This window comes from Macrotis lagotis, chromosome 7 (genome assembly GCF_037893015.1).
Source record: "Macrotis lagotis isolate mMagLag1 chromosome 7, bilby.v1.9.chrom.fasta, whole genome shotgun sequence".
In the NCBI taxonomy this organism is placed as follows: Eukaryota; Metazoa; Chordata; class Mammalia; order Peramelemorphia; family Peramelidae; genus Macrotis; species Macrotis lagotis.
This window is the reverse complement of record NC_133664.1, coordinates 222,385,578-222,412,715: the sequence shown is the minus strand read 5'-3', so window position 1 is coordinate 222,412,715 and position 27,138 is coordinate 222,385,578. Positions and strand designations below refer to the sequence as shown.

Genomic DNA, 27,138 nt, shown 5'->3' with positions numbered 1-27,138 from the left:
TTTTTTTTTTTACATTTTATTCAATCTTTAGTTCCTGATTCTCTCCCCAGTCCCTTGTCCCTCCCCTCCACCCCATTTCAGAAAGGTAAAAAACAAAAGTGTGTTACAAAATACACATAATCATTTAAAACTGATTCTGCTATTATTTCTGAGAGGGAAAAAAGGAAAGAGAAGAGAGGAGGCATGCTTCATTCTGATTGATCATCTCATTGATCAACACTCTTAAGTCTTTTAAAATTGATGGTATTTACAACATCACTCTTACTGCATAAATTGTTCTATTTTTGCTCATTTCATTTTGCATCAGTTCACTCAGATCTTCCCAGGTTCCCATCTGCTTCTTCACTTCTTATAGCTCAACAGCATCCTATTGCTTTATATACCTTAATTTATATATACCTTAATTAGTCATTCCTTAGCTGATGTGCACTCATCAGTTTCCAATTCTTTACCACCCATAAAAAGAACGAATACAAAATTATTTGTCCATATGAGTCTTTTCCCTTTTTCTTTGGTCTCTTTAGCATTATAAACCTGTTAGGAATATCTTTAGGTCATAGACTATACAGCTTAATGTTTTGTTTTGGATCCTCATGTATCCCTGAGGAATAACTCTAAAATAAATGATTAATAGTTCCAAATTGCTTTCCATAATGTTTGGATCAGTTAACAGCTCTACCAGTAGTACAGTAACATATCTGTTTTCCCATATCCCCTCAAGCATTTGTAATTTTCTATTTTTGTCAACTAGTCGGTTTGATGGGTGAGAGGTAGTACTTCAGAGTTGTTTTAATTTGCATTTTTCTAATTATTACTGACCTAGAGCATTTTTAAAAATATGGCTATTGATACCTTAGCCATCTTCAACTAAAAACTGCCTTTTCATAGCCTTTGATCCAATAATCAATTGGGGGATATCTTGTATTCTTATAAATATAACTTAGACCTTTATCAGTGAAACTGCAAAGATTGTTTTTTTTTTTTACTCCCTGCTTCTCTTAATTTTTCTTTTAGCATTGAGAGTTGTATGCAAAAATCTATTAATTTGCTGAAATTAAAATTTTTCATTTTACTTCCTGTGAACTTCTTTGATTATGAACTCTTACCCTGTCCACAAAACTGACAGGACAGGTAGTTTTTTTTTCCTATTTGTTACCCAGCACCAAATTGTTTTGATGGTTACAACTTTATAGTATGATTTGAAATTAATACTGCTAGACTCCCTTCTTTCCCACTTCTTTCCTTAATTCCTTTGATATTCTTGACCTATTTTTTTTCTTCAGATAATTTTTTGTTATTATTTTTCAAATTCTCTAAAATCATCCTTTGGTAGTTTGATAACTACAAATAGGTAAATTAATTTAGATATTATTGTCATTTTTATTATACTATCTTGGTCTACCAATGAGCAATTAATATCTTTCCACTTACATCTTTATTGTATAAGTGATAGTCTTTTCATATAATTTATGTTTGCAACTTCACAGTTAGAATCCTGGGTATTTTAATATTGACTGTAGTATTTTAAATGGAATTTCACTTTCTGCTTTTTCTGCTCCATTTTTCTTGATAATACACAGAAATGCTAATGATTTGTGTGGGTTTATTTTATATTACAACTTTGTGGAAGTTATTCATGGCTTCAGTTTGTTTTTATTGATTCTAGAGTTCTATAAATAAGTTATAATCTACAAAAAAAAGATAGTCATTTTCTCTTTTCTGATACTTATTCCTTTAATTACCTTTTCTTACCTCTCTTCTGTTGCAGTATTGAATAATAATGATAATAATACATATCATTGTTTTATTACTGATTTTACTGGAATGTTAAAGATAATGCTCACACTTGTTTTTAGATGCTTTTTATTATTCATCGGTTTTAAATTCTTTTTGTTATTTAAGCAAAACTTGTATTCCATTGTTTTCTAGTGTTTTGTCATGGGAATGAATGTTGTCTTTTGTAAAAAGCTTTCATCTATCGACATAATCATATGATTTTTGTTATTTTATGAATAGTTATAATATTGAATCACTTTCCATTCCTCATATAAATCCAACTTTATCATAGTGTCCGATCTTTGTAATACAGTACTATAATCTCATTAGGATTATTAATTTAAAAGCTCCTTTTCTTTCTTTTGTGTCATAGAATAAGACCCCTTCTTTATTTATTGCTAAAAATATTTGCTGTAGTATTGGAATTAACTGTTCTTTAAATATTTGATTGAATTCACTTGTAAATCCATCTAGTCCTGTTTTATATTTCTTTAGAAGTTCATTTATGGCTTTTTCTTGAGATAGGTTAAATTCAGATTAGCAGTACAGTTGGGACCCGTACTTATGACTGCTTTTCTCCAGTCTGGATTTTTGATCTTGAACTGGTAGTGGGCAATATACTTGCTGGATGCCATTCTTGTGTTCGGTCCTGGTTTGTCTAACTCTCTGCCCCTGTACTTCTTGCCCATGTGCCCTCTCTTAGCCCTCTTTCTGTTTTACTGACAGCTGTATTGCAACATGCATTCCCAGTTTTTGCAGACCCCTTCGTCATCTTCTTAAAGTTTCTTGGTCTGAAAAAGTGATTCAGTATGACTTTGACTTGGTTTTTCAGATCAGAATTAGGTCTGATTTATTTTCTAGACCTTTGTGGAGGAAGTTTAGTAGAGAGCTAGGCAAGCCTGTTTCCTCTGACTTCATCATCTTAAATCTGCCTTCTTGCTGCCAACCAACATCCTCTTTAGCAAGATTTGACTATTCCCAAAACATTATCCTCAGTGTTGTATATATTTTTCTTGTCAGCTTAATCTTTGGTGCTTTTAAAATGAACCTACTAATATATAGAATTAAAATGTAGACTTTCTTAAGAATGTACTTGTAGAATCTGAGTGGTTTTCTGAAAGGTGTGATTTTGCTGTTAAGTGGTCATATATTATTCTGAAGTGTTCAATCATCTCAGTCTTTGCAAAATGTGGCTAGTTTACATAGATATTTTTCAGCATAATTTTAACATATTTTCATGTAGAAATGCCATCTGTCTTTCAAAGATAATGAATACATACTTCAATAGTAGCAAAAAATTGCATGATTATACCTCTAGATATAAAAAAATCTAAACTAGATGATTATTTTCAGTTGCTTCTGGCTTTTGATTGTTTAATCTGTTCCCTAACTAATTTGATTTTAACTAATCTTCAAGAGACAGAACATTAAAAGAAAATCTTTAAGTTGACATTTTATTCAATCAAATCAAATGGGGTTTTTTTATAGTTAACAGTGAGTACAGCAGACACTTTGTACCTTTCCAGCACAATTATGTTCCTAAAATGATATGATCTGCTGTAGAAAATAATTTACAAATTCTTGCTTGTTTGTATTTCAAGCTTTAATCAAAAATGGTCTCAAAATATGGGTAGATTAGTGTCATAAAGTTTTTAGAGACATGAGAAACTAAATATTTTTGTTATTTTTGTACATCATATTTGGGGGTATAGGTGGTAATAGTATCCCTGATTTTTTTTCCTAAGCATTTGAAGAATCCTCCTTTTTTCAGCAGTTTGGGGAATTGATCCTTCAGTGCCCTGACTGTTGTGGAATATCTCTTGTCAAATAGTATAACAGTAGTCATCCAGTTCATAGTTTAGAAAATTTCTACATGAATACTGTTGAAGCAAAATTATCTTTAAAAAAAAGCAAATTTCAGCTTGAGCAGTGCTTTTTTAAAAATCCAACACTTTTATTTCACAAGCTCAGGCTAAGTTTTTATTTTCATTGAGTCAACTTCATCTTCTTAATGATGACTTTTAAAAAAGATGAATTATTAAAGGATATTTTTCAATCTGCTCATTTCAATTCTGGTCATATTGCTAGTGTCTTCTGTTTTCTTCTTTATTGAGTATTGCTTTCTTTTTCCTTTTTCAATCTGTACCATAAAAAGTCTTCATAAGCCATAGGAGATCTGTTTCATAGTATCAAGATTAATTAAAAGGTCAAGAATTCTCAAGAGAAACAATGAAAAAAAATAGGGCAATAAGGCTGACCAACTTCATTTAATCATACCAGAAATGAATGCTGCAATGCAATAATCATCAAAACAATTTACAAAAAAAAAGATACTGACCAGTGGAGCAGATTAGATATACAACATATGGAGACAAACATAATAAGTGTTAAATAAACCCAGACTACTGCAATAAGGACTCATTATTTGACAAAAATAACTGGGAAAACAGAAATTAGATTTAGAACATCTTGCCCTAATACACCACAATGAATTCTAAATGCAAAAGTGGCCTAAATATAAAAAGTCACATAATAGTGAATTTAGAACAACAGAGAAAGAAATGCTTTCACCACAAATAAATTAGGGAAAAGTTAATACTAAAGTATAAAGAGAATCACAGAAGATAAAATGAGTTAATTACATAAAATCAAAAATTTTTTTCAAAAATAAAAATAATACAGTAAAATTAGAAAGATACAATTAATAGGAGAAATCTTTGCAACAAGTTACTCTGAAGAAGGTCTGTAAGGAAATACTTTATATAGCTGTAAACAAGAATCATTTTCCCATGGATAATCAGTCTAAAAATATGATCATGAAGGTCAGAGGAAAAATGCAAGGTATGAATGACCTTATAAAAATGCTCCAAATTATTAACAATTTGAAAAAGGTAAATTAAAACAACTTAGGGTTCCACCTCCCATGCATCAGAATGACAAAGATGATAAAAAAAGGAAAAAACTAAAACTATTGGAGGAGTGCAAGACAACAGGCACACTGATAGACTATTGATAAAGCTATGGATTAATTCAGCCATTCTGGAAAGCAATTTTGCATTGTACACCAAAAGTCACAATGATAACACTACTAGAACATTATCTCAAAGAAAGAGGGAAAGGACTCATGCACAAAAAATTTTTTTATAGCAGCTCTATCTGTAACAAAGAATTGAAAAAATAAGGGAGTGCTTATTAACTCAAGAACTGTTAAACTATGAAATGTGAATGGAAAACAATGTTATCCTTAGAAATGATTAAAAGTACAGTAGTTTTAGAAAAGTCAAGGAAGACTTGTAAGAATTAAAATAAATTAAAGTGAGCAGAACCAAGAGAACAATTTATGCAACATTGTAAAATACAAAAATTCTGAAAGTAATTATAACTGATCAATATAATGACCAATCATGATTCCAAAGGACTGATTTTTAAAAATCTTATTAGTAGCTGCTTTCTGATAGAGAAGAATTAGACTCAAGTTGCATAATGACATATACATTTTAGACATACCCAGGGTGGGATTTTATTTTGCCAGACTCTGTGTATTTGTTTCAAGGATTTTATTTTGCTTTAATTATGGAGCAAGATAAGGAGGTAAAGGGTAACTAATGATAGGGCTCCCTCTCTTCTAATAAAAATAAAAAAGAGAATCTTTAAATATTTTTAAAATGCACTGAAGAAAATAGAAGGAAGGTCAAAAAGAAACACAAATTAACCAGTTAATTTAAAAATTATTACATGTTAGATTTCTTTTTTGCTTTATATGTCCTATTTATTTTTCCAACTATATGCAGCATAGGTTTTTTCTGTTTTGTTTTGGGGTTTTTAGCGGGGGGGGGAGTTTGCAAGGCATTGGGGTTAAGTGACTTGTTTAAGTGTCTGATACCAGTGTTGAATTCAGGTCCTCCTGACTTCAGGGCCAGTGCACTATCCACTGCACCACCTAGATGTGCCTGACAATAGTTTTCAACAATCTTTTTTTTTTTGGCAAGGTTTTGAGTTTCACATTTTTCTCCCCTCCTTACCCCTCTCCTTGACAGAAAGCAATTGAATATAGGTAATACATATATAACTGTTAAACAGAAATCCATTTTAATCATCTTGTTAAAAAATAATCAAATCAAAATAGGAGAAAAATTTAGAAAAAAAAATAATGCATAAGACAACTTGTCAAAATTGAAGGTAGTAAGCTTTGGTCTTCATTTAAATTCCACAGTTACTTCTCTAGATATGTATAGTATTTTCTATCCCAAGTCTTTTAGAATTGTCTTTGATTATTGTATTACTAAATGCCCAAATCTGTCATAGTGGATCATCACCCTATGTTGCTGTATAATGTTCTTCTGGTCTTGCTCACTTCACTCAGCATCAATTCATGTAAGTCTTTTCAAGCTGTTGTGAAGTTCTCTTCCTCATGCTACAATCAGTTGAGCCATTCCTCAATTGTTGGATATCCCTTCCATTTCCAATTTTTTGCCACTCTGAAAAGAAACGCTATAAATATTTTTGTGTATGTGACTTTGTTATCTTTTTTGTGATATCTTTGGAATACGGACCTAATAATGGTATTACTGGATCAAAAGGTATGCATAGTTTTAAATCCCTTTGGAAATATTTCCAAATTGCTCTCCAGAAGGTTTGGGTCAGTTCACAACTCCATCAACAGTGTATTAATGTTCCAGTTTTCCCATATCCCCTCCAATATTGACCATTTTCCTTTTTAGCCATATTGGTCAATCTTATAAGAGTGAGATCATGAGTTATTTTAATTTACATTTATCTAATAAATAATGATTTAAATCATTCTTTCATTTGACTCTAGATAGCTTTAATTTCTTCATCTGAGAATTGCCTTTTCATATCCTTTGACCATTTATCAATTGGGGAATGACTGCATGTTAAATTTCTTAATAGGAAGTCTCTGTGTGACAGAGACTCAATTTCATAAGCAATCTGTCCAATTCATGAGCAGTCCTCTTTTCTGTTTTACTCTGTATGTGAAAGATGTTCATTTTATTTGATATTTAAATTAATTTTTTATTAATTATACAGCATGCAAACAAATCATTGCCAGATAAAGCCACAAGCTGTAGATTTATTTGTGTCAATGAAGGAAGGACTTGTATTAATAGCTCAGGAAGAAAAGGGAGTTTTCTGCTTTCCATTTACCTCTAGTTATAATTTATCTTTTTACTTTTTCCTATGAGTAATGGTGTAATCTCAATGCAACACAGCATCCTCATTCAAGCACCTAAGAATACTTTCACTGCAGTGAGATATATGGGTTGAGATAAAAAAGGTTAAAGGGTTCATTTTGCCAAAATAATTGATTTAATTATACCTTTCAAGCCTAGTTATACCTAAATCTATTAGTTTAGGTTCTACATTTTCTGCTTTTAGTGGTACTGTTTCTCAGTTCAGTTTTGTGCTCCACAGCATTGGTAACTTTTATTTATTTCAGATTATTAATCAAAGACAATAACAGCCTTGATACTGAAGGTGAGAAATCCTCTTGTTGGCTTCCCATTAACTTCTTCATCATCTGTCATTTTCTTCACTATATTTTTTATAATATTAAGGCCTTAATATCATCAATGCATCTATATCTACTTCTGCATAGCTCAGTGCAAATGAATTTATCCATTACAGGGATTCCAGACTTTACATTGCCCTAGAAAATGTCATTTTTGCAATAACATTTATTTCATCATAACTTAGCCTTACCTTTATAGTCCAAAAGACCACTATGATATTATTTGCCTAAGATGGTAATATTTACTTCTATTTGCAGTCTTTTTTCTTCTATTGTTTACTTTTCATTAATAAACATTATTTCTGTGACATTAACTTTGTGCTGTAATTTTTTTACCAATTAATAATAATAGAAGATCTACTTTTTTATATTTTTATCCAGAAATATCAAATTTATTTGAAAAGATTTCATTTAAATCCTAATTTATGCAGTGTACTAAGATGCTACTGGAGAGAAAAAAATTAAATTAAATTAAAGTCCTGCCCTCAAGGTGCTTATAATTTGTGGTGTAGATAGATATGGGAAGAAATAAGACATGTACAGCAAAGCATGATACAAGTTAAAGTATATATGAGCAAAAAAAAACAACATGTTCTGAGACAGATGAAGGAGAAGTTGCCCCATCTAATTAGTTTTGGAAACATGGTGAGTTCTTCCTCATTGGAGATATTTGAGCAGAATCTTAATGACTACTTAATAGTCATTACATAAATAAACATTTATAATAAATATGGTATATGTATAAGTATCCATCAAATAAATCTAGATTTACATCTGATATTGATTGGATTAGTAAGATCTCTTCTAGTCTAATTTTGTTAATAGAGGAAGGTTTTTGAAAGAGGTAGCATTTCAGTTGAACTCTGATGGAAAGATAAAATGTACATGGGGTGGGAAGGGAAGGGCATTCTCTATTTTAAAGGTATCATTTACAAAGATGTAAAGATAAGAAAGCAAGGAACTATTTCCCACACTTTGACAAAACTATGTAGACATAGGGAGAAAATCATGAGTATAAGCTGAAGCCAGATTGAGGAGCACGTTGAATGTGGAGCACAGTGGAAAAACATTGTAATTTTGAGCAGTGAAGCAACATGATCTTTTTGCTTGTTCACTAATAAGGCCACTTTGATCAAATAGACAAATAGATAAATTCCATAGTTATATCAATGATAAGTACATATGTTGGCATACAGAATCTCAGAATGTAATTCATCTTCAGGAATAAATTTTGATGTAGCATAAAATACAAAATAGGGGCTGCTTAAGACCCAGCATATTCAAGTGACAATTTTGCAATCATTCCAAATGATTAATTTGATTTAGAGTGTTAATAACCTCTATACTTTGTTTTCTAGGCAGGAAGCTCTCCTTGCTGCCATCAGTGAAAAAGATGCAAACATAGCTCTTCTGGAGCTTTCCTCCTCCAAGAAGAAGACTCAAGATGAAGTAGCTGCTTTGAAACGTGAGAAGGATCGTCTGGTGCAGCAGCTGAAACAGCAGGTATGATTAAAGGAACAGTGGGAGCCAAGTTTGGGAAAGGCCCTCTAGAGCTATGTCTACACTTCACTCCCAAGATATAACCTTCCTCCCTCCCTCCATCTCTTCCTCCCTTCTTCCCTACGTCCCTGCTCCCTCCTCCCTCCTCCCTCCCTTCTTCCTTCCTTCCCTCTCCCTCCTCCCCCACCATGATTTTAAGTGCTATATATTTCATTTCAAATTACAAATACCAAGTGGTCCTTTGTAAGTAAATGAGCTCATCTTTATTACAGATCTCCTTTCTGAGAATCTGATATGTATAGTTTTCTAGAGAAGCATGTCCATAAGTCCCCCAGGTACCTGCCCTAATACATTTTGTACTACTTCTGGATTATGGCGGGGTGGGGGGAAGGTGATGCCCTACCAGTTTACTGTAGAATAGGAACTCACTGGGTCCATGAACTTTTTTTCAAAAATATTTTGTATTGTTTTTCACTATAAAGACATCCTTAGTAAGCCTGTATATTTTATTTTATAAAAACTGTCAGAAAAGTTCCACGGCACACAAAAAAGATTAAGAGCCACATCCAGAAACATCAGGCATGAAGAGGACTGTATTGTAAAAGGATAGATAATTCTTGGGGATTATAATGTTTTTGCTGTTTCTGTCCTTCATTTTTGAAGAAGACCATGACATCAGGGAGGTGATGCCATGACAGCCCATGAATTGAATCTGAGCCTCACTTTCTCCTCCAGAACCATCTGGATCCACTGGCTAGATATAAATCTGGATGACTGGAGATGGCTCTAGATGTGAGGTAATCATGGTTAAGTGACTAGCCTAAGGTCAGAGGGCTAGTAAGAATACAGTGTCTGAGGTTAACTGGATTCAAATTCCTGTCCTCCTGACTCCAAGGCCAGTACTCTGTCCGCTGCACCACCAAGTTGCCTCTCTTGGGCATTAGGTAGTTTCTGTAATGGTAATGGGATGAGGCAATATTTACCTCAACTCTAACTCCATTCCTTCTAACATTTTGTGCCCAGAGTTTATCTAAAACCTTTCAGCTGCAGATATCAAAGAGCCAAAAGATACTCTTTTTAAAGGACAGAAATCACCTTTGACCACTTTTGGATAACTGCTTAGGCCTTTCTGCTACCATCATCATTCTTCATTCTGTTTACTTCTTGTTCATTATCCTCTTCTCATTTCTGATTGCATTACTTTTTTTCTAGTTGACTTTGTCATTTCACCTGAAATAATTAGACAAAGCCAGGAAGCTTTTTTAAAGGAGTCTCTTCTCTTCCATTTTTGGGGGAACTGATGATTAAATATTTGTGTTTTTCAATTTAATAATTTAACATTTACCTGATTTAATATAGAATGCTTACTCTCTATAACTTTATGTTTCCATTTTGCAGACTAATTTTAAAATGGGCTCAAAATTTTATTTTATAATTCCTTAACTTTTCCCTAAAAACATCCCCAAAGATGACCCTTTTCCACAAAAATGTCATATTTAACATAGAATTCAAATACATAGAAGATAAATTTCAGTATTATAAAATCTCTACCAAGAAGTAGAATTATCTGATTTTAGGATAGTTGTGAACAAACAAGAAGCCTATTTCTTTTGCCATGTATTTCTGTTAGTTTTTAGGGGACAATTTTAAAAGGTTAAAAAGGTATATAATAATGTTTTATGTGCTTCCTGTTTGTATCTGTTTTGCTTTTCTGTTTTTCTTTGCAAAAAAAAAGGATTCTCATGGAAGGAGGCAGTATTAAAATAGTAGAAAGTGATTGTGGTGTAAAGAACAAAACCATCATAAAGCAAAAAAAAAAGATGTTTTGATTAGAAAAGGAAGGTTGCTCTTCTGAAGTAAGAGCAAGGTATAATAAATGAACTCCCCTTATGCCACATGGTATGTATGTAATGCCAAACCACCAGTCAACAACCACTAATGAAGCCCCTATAGTGTACTAGCCATTGTGCTCTCAAAGAGCTCACAGTCTCATGATGGAGACAACATGCAGATATCTATGTACAAACAAGATGAATACTGGGTAGAGACCTATACAGATTGGAAGAGATCTCAGAGGAAAAGTACTGCATTAAGGAAGATCAAGAAAGGTTGTTATAGAAGATAGAATTTTTAGCTGGGACTTACAAGACAGGAGGTAGAGATGATTAGATAGAATATTCCCAGCATGAGGAATAGCCAATAACAATGCCTAAAATAGGGGGTGCAGTGGATAGAGCACTGGCCCTGGAGTCAGGAGCCCCTGAGTTCAAATTCAGCCTCAGACACTTAATAATTACCTAGTTGTGTGGCCTTGGGCAAGCCACTAAACCCTATTGCCTTGCAAAAGAAAAGAAAAGAAAAGAAAGAAAGAAAGAAAGAAAGAAAGAAAGAAAGAAAGAAAGAAAGATACCTAAAATGGGGAGATGGAGTATCTTGTATAAATAGCTGCAAAGAGGTCCTGTCAATATACTGCAGAATACATAGGAATTAGTAAATCGTAATAAAACTGGAAAGTAGGATTTGGCCAGAATGAAAAAGGATTTAAATAGGGTATTTAATATTTGATCATGGAGTTATAAGAAGTTGAGAGAATTTATTGATTGGAAGTGGTGGGGGGTGAATCATTTAGGAAGATCAGTTTGACAGGTGATTGAAGTGTGAACCAGAATGGAGACAGACTTGAAGCAGGAAAACTAATATCATTCTTTTGTGGTAATTGAAGTATGAGGAGATAAGAGCTCACACCAAAGTTGTGACAGTATCAGAGGAGTAAAAAGCCACATCCTAGATATATTATAAAAGTAAAACCAACAGGAATTGGAAACAGATTTGATATGGGGAGTAAGAGAGTAAAGAGTCAGTTATGACTCTTATAAAGTGAACCTGACTTACTAGAAGGTGTTGTCTTTGAGAGTAATAGGAAGTTTGAAAGAAGGAAGGATTTCTAAAGGAACTTGTATGTTGGACAAGAAACAAATCAATTCACTCCAAAAACTTCTAAGTTTAATTATATGGTAATTGTCATTTAATTCTAAATTCATATATACCTACTATATGTGAATGTCTTAAAAAAAATCCTACCACAGTATTGTCCTTTTAAGGGTAAAGATGGAGCATTTCCAGAGAAAATGTGATGATTCCTCCAGATTGTGCTTTTTTTTTTTCTCTGTCTCCCGTGTATGGTTTCATAGTCCCACCCACTCACAATGCATCTGGATTTATATGAGAGCAAAGGAAGGAGCATTCTGCCAAAGACATTTTGGTCCCTTAATTTTTCTAAGAGCGTGTATTTAAAGCTTGGATGAGGGAAAGGCCTTTTGGAAAGAGGATATGGCATCAATGTTGTTTTAATTTAAAGCTCCTTGACTTGAATTGCAAGAATGTGGCTCAATCTAGAGACCATTTCCTTACAGAATCCTAACACAGAATTAACTTGGAATAGGCTTTCCAGTAAATGGAACAGCTGAATCCTGATTGGTTGTTGACATTCATATGGGACCATTGCCATCGTGAGATGGAGGTGGGGAAGGGATTTTAAAAGTGGAGGTCATTATCTAATGTGGTCCTAATTTTCTCAACTTTCGCCCCCCCCCCCCCTTCCCATCCTGAGTAGTTTGTCTCTGACTCATTCATGGCAAAGCAGTCATTGGGGAGACTTTTTCAGAGAGAGGGAGGTTCGATACAAGAAAACAAAGTTAAATGTTGTTTAACAAAGTCCAGATGTGCTGCAATGTGTGCTAGCCAGTATGTTCAGACTATAAGTCATAGCCTGCTGTGCTTGTCAAGCCAGCACCAGCAGAGGAATTAAGTAAAACTTGAGAGAATTCTTTGTGGCATTAATGTAATCTATTCAGTGACACAATCTTTCACAAGGTGATCTGTGAATATTGTTTTCCATTTCAAGTAAAGATTTTTATAATTTTCATATAGTAATTGCTATAGTTTGAAAGTTGTTTTTTAACTAATTAGCAAAAAAAATGGTTGAAATGTGACAGCCACTTAACCCTATTTGCCTTGCAAAAACCTAAAAAAAAATAAAATAAAATGTTACAGAGTTTCTTGATTAATTTCAAAAACTGGAAAGCTCAATGATAAGAAGGCTTTTCACTTTGTTTTATTCAGTTTAATTTTTAAAATGTTTTGAAATTAGCTTTGGATCTAACATCAGTCATCCTGACTCCTGTCTGATGAGCTCTTCTTTCCAACACAGAAGACCTGAGTTCTGTGTACTGTTTCTTTCATTTAATACTAATGTTGTTTTGGGTAAGTGACTTTTCTTTAATGGGACATGGTTTCCTTGACTGCAAAAGGAAGGAGTTGGCTAGATGGACCCCCTAAGGTGCCTTTCTGCCCTAAAATAAGTGACCTTTACTGTGATTATCACAACCTCTCAAAATGCTGTAAAACAATAATGCTTAAGAGGTAAAGTATTTGCAGCTGTCTCCACAGACTTAGATATCAAGAACCCTAAAGAAATAATAGCCTGATGAGTTAGCAGCAGAGAAGACTAATCCTTATCATGCTTACCCAAAATCCTCTTCACTAGTAGCCCCTAGACACTGGCAGAGCTACACAAGAACCATGAACTTATGTGATGGGGTCCACTTAGCAATCTCTTTTTACTGATTCAGTCTCAGCCAGCATACACTGGCCTTACCCACATGACACTCTTCTGTGGCAGGAAAAAACAAACTCAATTCTCCCCCCCAAAAAAATCCTGGTTTACAGGAGGTAAAAGTTAAAGTAGAATCAGGCTCTGGGGCAGCAGCTGGACTGTTCAGCCAGAGAATTTAAGAATTCAGAGTGTGTGCATGTGCACGTGTGTCTCTGTGTGTGTGTGTGTGTGTGTGTGTGTGTGCACGTGCACGCATGCACACAGAGGAGAGAATGTGAGAGGAGTGGAGTTCCACCAAGAATGAAGGATGGGGACCACGATGCAGTCAGACATAGTACTGCCCACCCAGAAGGCCCTGGAGGCAGGGGCCACAGCTGACGAAAAGTGAATTCCCACTGTGAAAGGAGGCTGAGACAGTCTTGAAGTTCAGCACTTGGAAGAATCTGCCATCAAAGGAGAGGAGTCAGAAAATAAGTAATAGGGTATTGAAAAGGAAAAAATGACTGAAAGTTCTAAAGGTTTCAGAAAAAAAAAGAATTAGAAGTACATGCTCCTGAAATGGGTATTGGCTAAGTTAAGTTGTATCACATAAATGTCATAGAATATTACTGTGTTGAATGAAATTACAAATATTATGAATACAAAGAAGTATGGAATGATTTACACCAAAGTAAGCAGAGACAAGCAAACAAAATTCACAAGGACTGCAACAAAATAGAACAACAAAGCCAATCAGTTGTGAGTATTACAAGATTACAAGAATGAGAATGTCCTCAAGGAAAAGATAGGAGAAAGAAACCTCACCTAACTCTTTTGCAGAAATGAAAGATCCATAAACATAGCACATTACATATGTTGTCAAACTTTTTTCATTTTCAGGCAAACCTCAGTCATATTGCAGGTTTGGTTTCAGATTACTATGATAAAGCAAATATTGCAATGAAGCAAGTCACATGAATTTGGGGGTTCCCAGTGTTTATAAACATTTACACTAAATAATAATCTAAAAAAACAACATACATAGCTTTATTTCTAAAATGCTAATCATTATTTGAGCTTTCAATGAGTTATAATCGTTGTGCTGGTAGAGGGTCTTGCTTCTGTGCTAACTGATCAGGTTGATGGTTGTTAAAGGTTGGGATGACTCTGGCAATTACTTAAAATAAGACAATACTGAAGTTTACCACATTGATTGACTCTTCCTTTCACTTGAACACTTAGAAGCCATTTTACAGTTACTAATTAGCCTAATTTCAATATTGTTGGGGTCTTAGGGAATAGAGAGGTCTAAAGAGAAGGTCAGGTGGGGCTAATTAGTGGAGCAGTCAGAATACATAATATTTATCAGTTAAGTTCATTGTCTTATTTGGATGCAAGTCATGGCACTTCAAAAGAGTTACAATAATAATATCAAAGGGGTGGCTAGGTGGCGCAGTGGATAGAGCACCAACCCTGGAGTCAGGAGTACCTGGGTTCAAATCCAACCTCAGACACTTAATAATTACCTAGCCGTATGGCCTTGGGCAAGCCATTTAACCCCGTTGCCTTGAAAAATCTAAAAAATAAAAAAAATAATAATATCAAAGATCACTGATCCCAAATCTCCACAACAGACATAATAATGATGAAAAAGTTTGAAATAGTGTGAGAATTGCCACAATGTGACACAGAGATATAATGTAAGCTCATACTATTGGAAAATTACAGCAGTTGACTTGCTCGATGCAAGATTGCCACAAACCTTAAATTTAAAAAGAGAAACATGCAATATCTTTGAAGTGCAATAAAATAAGGTATGCCTGTTTTGTTGATTTTAGGGGTCTTTTTTTTCTTTTTCTTTCAAAACTATTATTTTTTATATTAAGTAGCTTTCTAGGGAGCCAAAATAGAAGGAATAAAAAAATGTTGGTGATGTAAATATAAAAATAATAATAAATATTTACTTTAAATAATAATAAATATTTACTTTAAAAAGTAAAAGTTAAGCAAACTAACCAATACCCAGGACGAAATAATAGTTCTTCTAGCATCCTTTAACATGGAACAATTTCAGAGAAATCCTTAATACATATAGGGAATAATGTTTGGCCTGTTGTGCAATGTAAACTTTTATCTATGTTTATTCATTTTAGTTCTTAAAATATTAATTTTTTTCAGAGTATGACTTTTATCTCTATATTCTGTGGAAAATCCCTATATTCAGTAGCACTAATATCAATTTATGCTCGGGTAAAGTCAACTCCTCATTAGGTAAATCTCTAGTGGAGAAAGAAAGAATTTCCACCTTAGTAAGATTAAATGGAAACCAGAAAGTTATATTAAATTGATATAATTTTATATATGGTAAAGCAAGATTTAAGAAACTAAGATAAGCAGTTATTTCAGCAGGATTTCAGGACATGGAAGTACATCCTGTTTGTAGGAAACTAAATTAAGGAATTATCAAGAATATTTTATTTGTCTACTTGATTAGGTCTTTCTACCTTGACTATGTTGCTTACTTCCAGCTGACAAGTATGTAATCCTGATAATCAAAGAGTCCTTATTTGGATCGATCAAACTTCTCCTGATTCATTTGTTACTATTTAGTATTGAGCTTATTCATCTGTTTTTTCCTATATTTTTAATGCTAGTCATGTAACTATCACATCCCTAGTAACACAGATTAATTAGTTACAGAGACAGTAATACTGAAGGTATAAAATCACAGCCACGTTATCAATTGAGGATCCCAGTGTTAGTTGTAGATACTTTATCTCATTGTTAGGTTTTACATATAAAGCTTACCTTTAGAGATCTACTAATTTATCTCCTATAAATTACTCCATTGATTTGTTTTGTTTGACTGTACTTGTTTCAGAATTGTACTGAGGAAAAGAGTCATTAGGTAGTAACTACCTTTTTCTATTATTGAGTGTATCATAAATCCTTAAAAACACTAACAAAAAATTACCATCAATGCAACTTCCTGGATATTGTTGTGATCTTTTACAATCTTTTTTTACTTAAATATGATCCTGTGAGAAAGATTTGATCCCTAGGGTCTTTTTATTTTTTTTTTAAGCAAGATTATCAGCTTTAGCTATTCAAAAGACAACCTGTGTGGTCAGTCTGTATGACATTTACTGGAGACTTGAGTGTCATGAGTTAAAGCTTTATCCATTTATATACATGAACATGCATGAAATGATAGGTTGTTATCATATCATTGTCAGGGCACCCAGGCAATAAACCAGTTCTGGAGTGTATGAGGGGGAGCGATAGAGACAGAGAGAAGAGAGGAGAGATGTCTTCATTGTATTAGATGAAAGAAGAATTTGGAAGGAAAATGGCCAAAACTTAGAGTAAATAGGATAGTGGGAAATAACAGTAGTGAAAATGCAGAGATTCTTAAGTCTTATTTTTGCTTCTGATATTTCTCCAAAAGAAAATGATATTTGTACTAGAAATGACAGGGAGTTGATTCCCAGGGCATGTTAGGTGATAGTAAGAGATCATCTAATTGTTTTTTGTAAATTCAAATCACCCACCTCTAATGGAACTGCATTCTAAGACAGTAAAAAGATCACTGGAAAGGATACCTGAAAGATCTTGCAAAATTTGAGAGGTACTATAGGACTGGAAAAGGAAAAATAATGTTTCAATTAAAAAAATTAAGAGAGGAGTCCGCCTGAGCGCCGGCTCCAGGCTCCCACAGCAGAGCACCACCGTCCCGGGCCGCAGCCTCAGCAGGGGGCAACTCCTGGAGGGCTGAGCCGGGGGCCCCAGCTCCTGGGCCTCAGAACCATCAGAACTTAAGATGTCTCTGAAGAATGAACCTCGAGTAAACACCTCTGCATTGCAGAAGATCGCTGCAGACATGAGCAACGTTATAGAAAACCTGGACACCAGGGACCTCCATTTTGATGGAGAGGAAGTGGATTTTGATTTGTCCCCCGATGATTCCAAATCAGTGCGCATCCCCTTCTCTATTATCTACCACACTCAAGGATTTAAGGAGCCCAACATAACCACCTATCTCACTGGGTGTCCCATCAAAGCCCAGGTCTTGGAAGTGGAGAGATTCACCTCGACAACAAGGGTACCAAATATTAATCTATATACTATTGAATTAATGCATGGTGAATTTACATGGCAAGTAAAAAGGAAATTCAAACATTTTCAAGAATTTCATAGAGAACTACTGAAGTACAAAGCTTTTATTCGAATTCCAATTCCCACTAAAAGGCACACATTTTGAAGACAAAATGTCAAAGGAGAAGAACCAAGGTCAATGCCAAGCTTACCTCGGACATCAGAAAACATGGTCAAAGAGGAACAGTTCTCCAGTAGAAGGAAACAGCTGGAAGATTACTTGACAAAGCTATTAAAAATGTCCATGTAAAGAAACTATCATGCCACGAGGACCATGATATCAGGGTGGTGATGCCATGACATGCAAGTGAATACAATTTAATGAGGGAGGACCATGCAAAGTCACCAGCCTCACTTTCTCCTCTGAAGCCATGTGGATCCAGTCACCAGATATGGCTCAGGATGACTAGAGATAGCCCCTGGCTGCAGTGGAAGCCGTTGACCTTTTTTTAAGATAAGGTCTTAAATATTGATCTTGAGAAAGAAGACACAAACTCAAAGGAAAAGACAAAAACAAAAAATAAACCAAGTGAAAAAATAATATGCTTCAAAAAAAAATTAAGAGAGAAGTAAAGTTGCATTTAGCTATAGTGTAGGAATCTTGTCTCCTACTTATATGAAAATTCTAGAATGGATCAACATTAAAGATTGTTAGTATTAGAAGAGGAAATAGTGATTATAAGAAGTTCACATGGTTTCCTATAGAGCACATCATTCCAGATTAATTTCATTTTCTTTTTTGACAGTAACAATAAACTCAGGACAAAACTAGAAATATAATTTATCTAGATTTTAACAAATCACTTAATGAAATATTTCATACTATAAATTATATGGAGAGACATGGGCCAGACAATTAGATCGATTTGGAACTGGTTGAATGACTGAGGGGAAAGAATCATTATTGATTAAATGTCATTGATGGGAGATGCCTGTTTGAAGGCCTCAAGGATCTATTTTGGGGGCTGTGCTGTTTAACCTGTTAACAATGACTTGTGCAAAGGCAGAAATGGCATATTTATCCAATTTGAAGATGATACATTACTGGGGAAGGATAATTAATGCATCGAATGATAGTACCCAAAAAGATCTTGACAAGATAGAGTATTTGGTAGATTCTAAAAAAGGTGAAATTTAACAGGAAACTGTTTCAAAGGAATAAATCCAAGGTTTACATGACCAACAGTATGCAACCCATTCAGGCATTTTCCTCCTGCTTCAGTCTCATCTAATACCTATCCCTGACCTTCACCTAGCATCCTGTTGCAACAAGCCTCAGACTTCCACTTTACCCAGCTTCTTATAGAAGAGGGAGAGTTACAAGGAAAAGAATTTGGGTTTCATCCTTCTTAGAATAGTATGTAGGTTAGGGAACCCCAAGACTGAAAATGTTACTCAGAACATCCATTCTACCTTCCTCCAAGCTTGGAAAAATTCGCAGACACTGACAGACAGTGAAGGTAAAGAACAAAGGAAACTTGGGCAGCAGGCCAATATACCAGGCCTGCCGATCCTGATTCCTCATAAGCTACTTGGAGTAGGGACTAAAGCAAGGGAAAATCAAATCCTCAATATACAGGGAGACTGATTCAGTTTTGAGTTTCAACCTGATTAAACTCACCACTAAAAGAGGAAATGTTAGTAAGTAATGAACAGAAAAATAACAGGTCATGAGAGGGGAAGATTCCCAATAAAGACCTCAGGAGGTAGAAAATTCAGATAAAACAAATAGTGCAAGTAGATAATTCAACAGAAAATAGTAAAATTAGAAAGGAAGTTGAGTACTTAGACATCTAAAAGATTATAAACCATTCAAATGGGGCGGCTAGGTGGCAAAGTGGATAGAGCACCGGCCCTGGAGTCAGGAGTACCTGAGTTCAAATCCGGCCTCAGACAATAATTACCTAGCTGTGTGGCCTTGGGCAAGTCACTTAACCCCGTTTGCCTTGCAAAAACCTAAAAAAAAAAAATTAATTAATTAAAAATAAAAATAAACCACTCAAATATTGTAAGACAAAAGAAATTGAAACCTAATAAACTGAATAAGCTTATGGAATCCAAAGAAAGCATGAAACTGAAGCAAAATATTCCAGAATGATTTAAGAAATCATAATATTGAGAGAAATTACAGGGGAACAAATGACAAATTTCTTTCACAGAAGAAATGATTAGTAACATAGAAAAACTTGAATTCATGAAGTCTCACAAAGAAGCAAAATAGTGAGAAACAGATTGAAAGGGCAATCTAGAGAAAGAGAAGCAAAAAGAGCAGTAATATTAACAGAACATATCACTTCTGTACAAATGAAACACACTGACCTCAATGATAGAATAATCCTTGTCATCAAAAAACCTGAACATTGCAATACAAAAAAGAATGCAAATAAACTACTCAGAACTTCTGAATTCAGAAAACAAAGCATCAATTGAAAGGATCCACAAAATCCTTGCAAAAAATCCCCATGTTCTAAATTCCAAGATATATAGTGGTTAAATTTAACAACTGCAATGACATATAATAAATTCCACAAGTAGCCAAGAGAAAAACTTTAAAATATAAAGGAAAGGAAATGCAAGTAATCAATCTTGTACCTACCAGAAAGGAATGGAATAACATTCCAAAAAAGCAGAGGTACTCACTTATGATGCAAACCAAAATGTATATACTTTGTAGGAATGAACCTAATTATCAGTGAAAAAAGGTGAACATTCAATAAAAGTCACTTGAATCACTTCTCTACCCACCCAGGAAAATATATGTTTAGATTCAATTTTAAAAACACCCCAAGCAGAAACACAAGAAAAGTAAACACAATTACCAAGAAAAGAATAAAAGGAAAGAAAACTTGAGGCATTTGGGTTTGTTTTTTTTTTTTTTTTCCTTGAGAAATAACAGGGAAACATTGAGAAATTTATTTTTAGGGGTGGCTAGGTGGCGCAGTGGATAGAGCACAGGCCCTGGAGTCAGGAGGACCTGAGTTCAAATCCAGCCTTAGACACTTGCTTACCTAGCTGTGTGGCCTTGGGCAAGCCATTTAACCCCATTGCCTTGCAAAAACTTAAGAGAGAGAGAGAGAAATTTCTTTTTAAAAGGTACCTTAGGGACTAATGATGAAAACAGTATTTAGAGAAATTAAAGTAGTTAAAGTAGAAGAAACCATGCAACCTCCCCTACAGATAAATAAATATGTTTTGTTGTAATAACTTCCAGAATAGGAGGATACATGGGAAAAGGGAAAAATGGAAGACAGAAGGAAATTTGTGATGTGTCCTAATTAATTTAATTGATAAACAATGAAAAGAAAATAATTTCTGTATTCTCTCAGCAAGGAAAGTGAGTTATTTGGCACAGGATAGAATTGAAATTAAGAAAGAAAGCTGGAGATGCATTCACAAGAGGGAGGAGGTACCACTACAGAGCATTCCCATGAGGGGAAGTTATATAATCTACAATGAGAAGTAGGAATTTGCAGTGGATTCAGTTTTTAAGTTGTATAAGAGAGATACTTCCACTGAGAAAGCATTGATCTTCTGTAGATAATATTCTACCTCAGGAGAAGAGAAATTGAAACTCCTAGGGATAACCTCCCTAAGATTGATGAAAGAAAATCACATAGCAATTAGGAAAGACTGATCTTGGGGATGACACAAGAACATTTCATCATGGAACCAAATAACTAAAAAAAAAATTTTGAAAAGAAGAGGGGATTTTGAGTTAACTCATTTGAGAAGGAAGGGAAAGTAGGGAAGAATTAGTTAATAAATAAAAATAAGATGATGGGTAGTCAAATAGGAGTTGGTGGGGGGACGGGGGGCAGGAATAAACTCTGAGGAGAAAGGAACCTGTGTATTCTGGAATAATTAAGCAAAACACAAAGTGGGAAAAGGAATAGCAACAACAAAAGAAATACATATACTGCTTTGAATCTTATTAACTGTCAGAAATCTATCATATCTAACTCCTTTAAAATTATACTCAGACTTTTAACTGTCTTGTTTAGCTTTTTATTAAATTTATACATAGAAATATAAATGTAATATATGCCATATACATATATATATATATATCTGTATATTATTTACATTGAGGTTTCCAGTTTCTATTCTGTTTCACCTTGTAAATCAATTAACTTTTCCTCTTAAGTATTTAGATGTTAGCCCCATCCATTACATATATAATATTTCTATTAATTCGTTGTCTACATTGCCTTTAAGCATAGTGTACTTTCCCCTATTTAATCTTTTAACCTTTTCTATTTTTATTGCAGTCTTGTATGAAATGATTGTTATTTCCTATTCACCTCAAAAATATAAGATTTTGATCTAGAGCCTTGGATGCTTGGATCCAAAGGAAAATAGGATCATAAATTTAGAGCTGGAAGGGAACTTAGAGCTCATTGAGGCCCTCATTTTACCTTTTCTTAATTCTGTGAGTTCAGAGATAATTGCTTTTAAATAAAATATTGTTGAATTCTGCTTTGTAATCCATTCTTTTCTCCTCCTCAGTTTTATTGTGTGAATTTATCCCATTTATGTTCACAATTATAATTGATAAGGTTTATTTACTTCCATTTCTCCTTCTTATTTCTCTCTTTATCCCTTTCCCCCTTTTTATAAAGAAGAAAGTAATGAGAGGGGTGTGCTTAATATTAATGATCCATAATAAATGTGTTATTCCTCCATTCCACTGCCCTTTTTTCTTCCCCTCCTCAAGTTTCCAAAAGTGAGGTTTTTAGCATTTTTTCTTCAAAATCTCCCTTTCGTGTCTATTCTTTAAATTTGCAATTCGTTTTACTTATAATTAATCCTTATTTTTAATTGACATTTTATTTTTTCAATTACATGTTATATAAGTTTTTCAACATTCATCCACATGTATTAGGTATATTTTTAAGTTTCATAATTTCCTTCCACCCTCCCTTCCCACCACCCCTCCCCTCAGGGGCAAACAGTCTGATGAATTATTATATATGCACATTTGTGTTTAACATGTTTATAGATTAGTTATTTTCTGTATGAGGAATTAGGAGTAAGGGAAAAGAAAGAAAATCCTGAGATAGGAAAGAAAAACATAAAAGTGAATGTAGCATTCATTCACATTCTGTAGGGGTTTTTTTTGTTTTGTTTTGTTTTTCTTCCTCTGGATAGGGACAGCATTGTGCATAGCAGATCTCTCCGGGTTGTCCTAGCTCTCTGAACTGCTGAAAGGAGCTGCATTCTTTAAGTTTGGTCAACTCACAGTGTGATTGTTAATGTGTACAATGTTCTCTTGGTTCTACTCCCTTCGCTCAGTGTCAAGCTCATAGAATTCTTTCCATGTTTAGAGTCTCTAGAGTCTGACCATTCATGATTCCTTATAGAACAAAAGTACTCCATGACCTTAATATACCAAAACTTGTTCAACCATTCACCAGTTGATGGGCATCCCCTCAATTTCCAATTCTTTGCCACTTCCAAAACGAGGTGCTATGAATATTTTGGAACATGTGGGACTTTTTCCATTTTTATGATTTTTCTGGATATAGGCCTAGTATTGGTATTGCTGGGTCAACGGGTATAACAGTTTTATTGCTCTTTGGCCATAGTTGCATATTGCTCTCCAGAATGATTGGATCAATTCACAGATCCACCAACAATGCATTAATGTCTCAATCCTCCCACAACCTCTCCAACATTGATCATTTTCCTTTTTTATCATCTTAGCCAATCTGATAGGTATGAGGTAGAGCCTCATAATTGTTTTAATTTGCATTTCTCTAATCACTAATGATTTGGAGCATTTTTCCACATTATTATATATAGCTTTAATTTCTTTCATTTGAAAACTTTCTGTGCATTTCCTTTGACCATTTATCATTTGGAGAATGACTTGTGATATTATAAATTTGATTCAATTCTCTATATATTTTAGAAATGAAACCTTTATCAGACCCCCCCCCCAACTGTGAAAATTGCTTTCCAGCTTTCTCTTTTCCTTCTAATTTTGGCAGCATTGATTTTATTAGCAAAAACTTTAATTTAATATAGTCAGAATCATCCATTTTGCAGTTTATAATGTACTTTATTTCTTACTTGGTCATAAATTTCTCCCCTTTCCATAGATCTGATATATAAAGTATTTCTTGATCTGTTAATTAGTCTGTGGTAGCTCCTTTTACATCTAAATCTTATACCCATTTTGACCTTATTTTGGTATAGAGTGTGAGATGCCTAGTTTTTGCCATACTATTTTCCAGTTTTCCCAACAATTTTTGTCAAACAGTAGGTTAATGTCTTTGGATTTGTCAACTAGTAGATTTCTATAGCAATTTACTATTGGTTTTTTTGTCCATTACTCTTATTTCTTAAACAGTACCAGGCAGTTTTGATGACTGCCTCTTTATAATATAGTTTTAGATCTGGTAGAGCTAGGATATCTTCCTTTACTTTTTTTTTCATCAGTTCCCCTGATATTCTTGACCTTTTGATTCTCCATGTGAATTTTTGTTACTGTTTTTTTTTTCCTAGCTCTATAAAAATAATTATTTGGTAGTTTGATTGGTATGGCATTGAATAAATAATTTAATTTGGGTGGAATTATCATTTTTTCTATATTAACTTGACCTAACCATGAGCAATTGACATTTTTCCTATTGTTAACATCTGGCTTTATTTGTGCTGTATGTGAGAAGTGCTTTGTAATTGTTTTCATACAGTTTCTGTATTTGTCTTGGGAGATATATTACCAATAGTTTAATCTTGTTTGTGGTTACTTTAAAATGGAATTTCTCTTTCTATCTCTTGCTCTTGTGCTTTGTTTTTCATATATAGAAATGCTGATGATTTAGGTGAGTTTATGCTACTTTGCTGAATTTTTTAATTATTTCAAGTACTTTTTTTTAGATGATTTGCTCGAATCCTCTAAGTATACCAATATGTTATCTGCAAAGATTGAAAACTTTGCTTCCTCATTGTCAGTTCTGATTCCTTCAATTTCTTTTGAGGCACATTTTTTCCTTCAATTCCTTCAATTCTCTTATTGCTAAAGCTAACATTTCTAATACTATATTGAATAGTAGTGGTGATAATGGGCATCCTTGTTTCACCCCCTGATCTTATTGGAAATGCTTCTAGTTTATCCCCTTTATATATAATATTTGTTGATTCTTAGATAGATACTGCTTATTATTTTAAAGAAAAATTCTATTCCCATAGTCTAGTGTTTTAATAGGAATGGATGTTGTATTTTATCAGACTTTTACAGCATCTATTGAGATAATCATATAGTTTCTGTTTTGTTCTGATTTTGTTATTGATGTTCAATTATGTTGAGTTTTTTCCTAATATTGAACCATCCCTGCCTCTCTGGTATAAATTCTACCTGATCATAGGGTATTGTTCTAGTAATAACTTGGCTGTAATCTTGAGAGCACTCAGCCCATGGAAGATAAGGGAATGGAGTGAGATTGTCAAGGTCTCTCCTCTGTCCCTGGGACAGGATGCCGGTGCTTTTTCCATATTCAGACCCTGGTCACAATGTGGCCCATACTACCATAGTGGAGTGGGGACCCTTCTCACAGATCCACTTCAGAGGGGTGTGCTTGTGGTCATCCACAGACCAAAGCATAGACCAGAAGAGCAGTCAAAGCCTCTCATAAGACCTTGAAGGAACTGAGGTCCTTGCAGGGGTGTCCCAATAACAATTCAACAGCTCAGGAAGCACCCCTGGAGAAATGAATAAATAGGACATAAAGAACCTGACCATAGACAATTACTTTCGTCCTATGGAGGATCAATACATGCAAAACTTTTTGCAAGAAGTTGGGATTGGGTGGCCTGTGACTGGATAGTTGGTGGGTCTCTGGTGAGGGATGTAAGGTTGGGATCTCTTGGCCCCAGGGCCAATACTCTGTCCACTGTGCCACTTGGCTGCCCCACAAAACATTTTTGAAGAGGGACAGATTGAAAGGAGAGAAAAAATATAATAAATGGGAGTGGGAAGGCATGGATGGAGGGAATTACAATTCAGCAACAGAAACTGGAAAAATATGGAAGTAACTTCTCTGGTGGACTTATGATAAAGAATGTGTTCCATCCCAGAGACAGAGCTGATGGTATCTGGACACAGACTGGGGCACATTTTTTTTCCTTTTTTTTCTTTATATTTTTGAGGTTTTTCATTTTTGTGGGGGCGGGGGAGCAGAGATTATGTTTACTCTTACAACAAGACTGTTTTAGTAATATGTAAATAAATAAAAATATAAATTAACAATTTAAAAATAGTGCTGTAATTTCTTTGCTAAAATTTTATTTAATATTTTTGCATTGATGATCATTTGGGAGATTGGTCTATAATTTTCTTTGTTTTGATTCTTCCTGGTTTAGGGATCAACACCATATTGGTGTCATAAAAAGAATTTGGCAGAACTCCTTTTTTTAAATAAAGTTTAGGAATATTTAATAGAATAGGAATTAATTTCTTAAATGTTTGGTAGAATTCACTTGTAAATCCATCTAACCTCAAGACTTTCTTAGGGAGTTTATTGATGGTTTCTTCAATTTATTTTTTCTGAAATGGGGTTCAGTATTTTATCTCCTCTTCTGTTAATCTGGGTAGTTTGTATTTTTGTAAATATTCATCCATTTCACTCAAGTTATCAAATTTACTGGCATCTAGTTGAACAAAATAACTCCAAATTGTCTATTTAATTTTCTCCTCATTGGTGGTGAGTTCACCCTTTTAATTTTTGATACCAGTAATTTGATTTTCTTCTTTCATTAATCAGATTAGTCAAAGATTTAACTATTTTATTGGTTTTTTTCATAAAGCCAACTCAGTTTAATTTTTTAGGGCAATAATATTCTTGCTTTCAATTTTATAATCTCTCCCTTAATTTTTCAGAGTTTTTAATTTGGTATTTCATTGGGGATCTTTAATTTGTTCTTTTTTCTAGTTTTTTAGTTGCATATTCAATTCCTTGATCTGCTCTTTCTCTATTTTATTCATAAAAACATTTGGAGATATAAAATTTTCCCTAAAATTGCTTTGAATGCATCCCATAATTTTTGGTATGATGTCTCATTTTATCATTTTCTTGAATGATTATTTCTATGATTTGATGTTTGATCTACTTGTTCTTTAGAATTAAGTTACTTAGTTTCCAATTAATTTTTGGTTTATCTTTCTATGACCCTTTATTAGCATGTAATTTTATATCATGATCTGAAAAGTAGGCATATATTATTTCTGTCTTTCTGCATTTGTTTGTAATTGATTGATTATACCCTACTATGTGGTTCATTTTGGTATATTGTACTGCAGAGAAAAAGGTATATTCTTTTCTATCCCCATTCAGTTTTTTCCAGTGGTCTATCATATCTAAGTTTTCTAAGATTTTATTTACCTTATTAACTTCTTTCTTGTTTATTTTGTGGTTAGATTTATCTAATCCTAAGAGAAGGAGGTTGAAATCCCCTATTAATAAAGTTTTGCTAACTATGTCTCATTCAGCTTCTTCTCTAAGAATTTGGATGCTATAACTATACCACTAGGTGCATGCATGTTTAATAATGATATACCATCATTGCCTGTGGTGCCTTTTAA

The 27,138-nt window shown here is 33.8% G+C and overlaps 1 protein-coding gene across 13 annotated transcripts in view; it reads left to right on the top strand.

Moving 5' to 3' along the window:
* ERC1 (ELKS/RAB6-interacting/CAST family member 1) overlaps positions 1-27,138 on the top strand; it is a 436,241-nt gene that overhangs the window by 306,269 nt on the left and 102,834 nt on the right. For all 13 annotated transcript variants that reach the window (XM_074195002.1, XM_074195000.1, XM_074195006.1 and 10 more), the window contains one exon: positions 8,665-8,809. In XM_074195002.1, coding sequence (XP_074051103.1) covers positions 8,665-8,809 — 145 coding nt within the window. The remainder of the gene's footprint in view (positions 1-8,664; positions 8,810-27,138) is intronic.